This window comes from Poecilia latipinna, unplaced genomic scaffold, assembly GCF_001443285.1.
Source record: "Poecilia latipinna isolate Pla-1442-1.1 unplaced genomic scaffold, P_latipinna-1.0 Scaffold786, whole genome shotgun sequence".
Classification (NCBI taxonomy): Eukaryota; Metazoa; Chordata; class Actinopteri; order Cyprinodontiformes; family Poeciliidae; genus Poecilia; species Poecilia latipinna.
In genome coordinates, this window is record NW_015113402.1 from 255,649 (window position 1) to 260,034 (window position 4,386).

Consider the following 4,386-nt stretch of genomic DNA (forward strand, 5'->3'; position numbering starts at 1 on the left):
TGATTGGTTGGTTTGTCTCTAGTTTTTCTTTGTTCTTGTTTCTCACTTTGTGTTTTCTTCTTTCCAGTTTGTTGTGTTCACATTCTGGACTCTCTACCTCTACGACCGAGAACTGGTCTACCCGAAGCTGCTGGATAACTTCATTCCTCAGTGGCTCAACCACGGCATGGTGAGTGGGTTTGTTTCTCTGCAGCTCTGTGCAGCTTTGATGAGAAACATTAATCAGTTACATTTTTAATAAAGTCAAAACCAATCAGTTTCCTGATTATCCTGAAATTTAGATTTCTAAGACCTAAAGTAGTTGTTGGGTAAAGTCCAGCACCTGAAAAACAGTCCCACAGCATCATCCTGCCTCCACCAACCTGTCATAATTGACATGAACCAATCAGGCGAGTGCCGTTCTGAACTCCACCAAACCCAAAGAGGCAAAGAGGCGCGACTGATGACCGCTGCATGCTGCATCCAGAAGCACTATGCGCTACACCAACATGATGTTTAATGGAAGATAATGCTAACCTGCTAACTTCCTCCATGTCGATACCCTGTGGCAATAGCACATGTGCTGCAACATGGTATGTCGCCCTCAACAGGGTAGATTGGTCATTGCACACCGCTTGTACAGTTTGTTTCCTGTAGAGCCGCAGGTGAACAACATGACCAGAGGAAGTGGAACTGCTGCACACAGTCCGCACCCACTTCAAAATAAGAGCATACTTGAAGAATTAAGTCAGTAACCAAAACTTCAATGCAGATGTTGAAAACAACCAACTAAATTAGTGCTTCAGAATTTAACTGGAAAATTGATTTGGCTAAGCTGAGCCGCTGAGAAAACCTCACAACAAATTAGCTCCACAATTAGCAGATTTGCTCACCTCTGTCAAGAAGACAGTTGGAGGAATACTTCAAGTCTTTGACAACATTATCAAACAGCAGCATAATCACTCCTCCAGGCTCCCCCTGCTGGCCTGGAGGACTTGCGTTTTGCAGAGTTTCATACTTGCTGTTATTTTGAGGCATTTTTTCTGTGGTTGCAGCTTCACTTGTTTGCATTTGTTTTTGTTTTCAGAGTTTGCATCGTTTGTTTTCATGAATGAATCAGAAGACCTGAATTCAGGGGTTTTGACCCGATGATTTTGGTTGATTATTTAGAATTTAGGCTGCTTCATTTTGCAGTCCAGGGAGTCAGAGTGTTTGTTTTATTGGTTAAAATCTTTCTGGATCTCAGTTCTGCATCGCAGAGCATGTAAAGCGAGACTCTCTGGGATCATTACTCATGTCAGTGGATCATGAGCTGCATAAGCCAGCTGATAACCGTTATCAGTCCAGGTCCACATCTGGATTTAAACAGCAGCTTTGATTCCCCATCAGGAGGAAGTAGGTTTAGTCAAATGTTGGATGGTGAGCAGTCGCGGCGCATCGAGGGCTGATAACCGGCGCGGCGAGGCGCTTCAATCAGCAGGTTAGATAATCTGAACATTTCTGCAGCAGCCTCTGATATGCAAAATGTTCCCGTGGCGCTTCCGGCTGCTGATCCTCGGAGAAGTGAGAGCAGTGTGTGTGTGTGTGTGTGTGAGAGACACAGAGAGATGAGGTCATCCCTTCAATGTTTCCCAAATCCAAAGAAACAAAAGCAACGTAACGTAGCAGAGCTGTTGCTATGAAGCTCAACAACTGCAGCACCGCTGAGGCCTTTGTGCTCAACACACACACACACACACACACACACACACACACACACATACACAAAGTGTGAGCAGGTTGGTGTGTGTGTTGTAAATATTTTGTGGTATACCATGGTGTCGGACTTGTTTGTTTATCCCTGCTGCCACGGTAACCATGTGGCCAGCGAAGGAGGGAGGAGTTGAGTGAATTCAGCTGGAGGCAGAAAGACACAATGATTTAATAATAATGTCATCTCAGACATAATTGTTCAGTAAACATGTGGTGAGATGATGTCACTGAACTGTCTGCATTCATTGACACGTTTATGTAAAGGTTCATTCAGGACGAGTTCAGTGGAGGGAAGAAAGCAGAAATTTTACACATAATTTTGGTTCTTATTCGCTCCTCAGTAGGAAGAACCATCATAATGTAAAACCAGTTAAACACCATAAAGTTCATTAACCAAAACCATTCAGCGTCAAAATAAATATGTTTAACTACATTTAACTGAGTTATTTTTATTAGATAATGGGTAAATAAAACAACGTTTCCAGGTGCAATTAAAAATACAGCTTTGATAAAACCAAAGCACTCATCACATACAGCGATTCAGCTAACGCTAAAACGCTATGCCAACATGATAAACAGCAGGAGCTAATGCTAAAGCGCTATAACACTGCATTTAGCAGAAGCTAATGCTAAAGAGCTATAACACTGTATTTAGCAGAAGCTAATGCTAAAGCGCTATAACAACACTGCATTTAGCATAAGCTAATACTAAAGCGCTATAGCTCTGCATTTAGCATAAGCTAATACTAAAGCGCTATAACACTGTATTTAGCAAATGCTAAAGAGTTATATTAGCATGTTAGTTTCAGAAACTCATGCTAAAGTGCTACATCAGCAGTATTTCATGGAAAGGGCTGACTTCAGGTTAAGTAGTCTGCCCTGCAACCCTCAGCACCAGTTTCATTTTGACATCATTTATGTTTTAAAATGCCTCCATGTTGCTTTTCTAAGTCCACAGATCAGCCAGGTGAACTAATGGGTTAAAATTATAGAGAAAAATTAATTTAGGGGAACCTAACGGCGCAAAACATTTTCAAAGTTATCAAAATGCTAAATTAAGTTAGTTCTGCTAATTATGGATGGACTCATGAGATGATGCCAAAGTATAAAAACCTTTGGACCGTTCCTGAATTATTGGTCCGATTTGATGCAGATTTTCCTTCCTTGATTCAAGTTAATGAATCTGAAGAGAAAAGCTGAACGAAGCTCAAAGCGTGAAGAGCTTCGTCCCTCTCAGCCCCTGGCCGGGGCGCGGTCCGCTCGGCTTGTTTGGGTTTCCAGGAGAATCATAACAAAAGTTCTGCTCTGGGTTTAGTTTCTGGTTACATCAATGACAGGATGAACTCCAGGTCCAAAAGCATGAAGCTCTCAGTACATCACACACACACACACACACACACACACACACACACACACACACACACACACACACACACACACACAGGACTGCTTTTCTCAGATAAAACTGAAGGTTCATCAGAGGAAAATTAAAGTTCTGAGTCCAAACAGAGCATCAGAGTCAGAACCAGGTGGTGTTTTCAGGTGATCAGAAAGGGTTAAAGATCCGATTCAGCTGTTTCAGGTTTGACCTGCAAGGTCATGAGAGGAGATGTGGATCCCCGTCCCGGTTCTGGCCCAAACCACTGGTTGAACCTCCAAGGCTCAGGGGATTTTCATTAAAAACAATAATTAGTCAATTAAAACTACTTACATGTAATTAAAATAAAATAAATGTAATTCCATTTCAAAACAAAATAAACATTTAATTTAAATGAAATGGTTTAAATTAAAACAAAAATAATTAATAATTCACATTGAATACATTTAAAACACAATGAATAAAAGAAAATTTAATTAGAAAGAAAAATTATGAAACAAATTAATTTAAATGAAGCAAATAAATATAATTAATTTAAATTCAAACTAAATAAATAATAATGATTCTTAGCATTTCATATAAATAAAATGAAAACATACTAAACTAACTTTCAAAGTAAAGTTTAGCGATTCTTGTTTTTGCAGCTGCGTTAGATTGGTTCAGGTGTAGTTCCTCTTGTAGCCACTAGATGGCAGCTCTACTGCTGAACCCCGGCTATTTCACTGTTGGATCAGTGATTTAATTGGTTCTTGTTCATCGTGACATCATCAGCCTTTAATGTGGGCAACCGAAGCCGGTTCTGTAGAACCTGTACTGATGTTCTGCTCCGTGTTTCTCTCCAGCACACCACCGTTCTTCCCTTCATCATCATCGAGATGCGGACCACCCACCACAGCTACCCCCGTCGGTCCTGGGGGCTGGCCGCCGTCTGCCTGTTCGGCGTCGGATACATTCTCTGGTAACGGGTCACTCCAGAACATCTGCTGGTTCTGCTGCGTCTTACAGATGTGTTGAAGTCCAGATTTGTTGGTAAAACAAATGGATCTGGCCTTCCAGGACGTGTTGGGTCCACCAGGTGACCGGTGTCTGGGTTTACCCGGTCCTTGAACGCATCACGCCGCTGGCTCGGGTCGCTTTCTTCAGCGCCATGACGGCCGTGATCTGCATCATGTACGTCCTGGGAGAGATCCTCAATGGATACATCTGGGACCACACACACACAGGTACACACACACAGAGGTACACACACAGGTACACACACACACACAGGTACACAC

General features: G+C 42.0%; 1 protein-coding gene across 2 annotated transcripts in view; it reads left to right on the top strand.

Moving 5' to 3' along the window:
- aig1 (androgen-induced 1 (H. sapiens)) overlaps positions 1-4,386 on the top strand; it is a 23,924-nt gene that overhangs the window by 15,425 nt on the left and 4,113 nt on the right. For both annotated transcript variants that reach the window (XM_015046652.1, XM_015046653.1), the window contains 3 exons: positions 68-169; positions 3,952-4,067; positions 4,166-4,332. In XM_015046652.1, the coding sequence (XP_014902138.1) occupies positions 68-169; positions 3,952-4,067; positions 4,166-4,332 (385 nt within the window). The remainder of the gene's footprint in view (positions 1-67; positions 170-3,951; positions 4,068-4,165; positions 4,333-4,386) is intronic.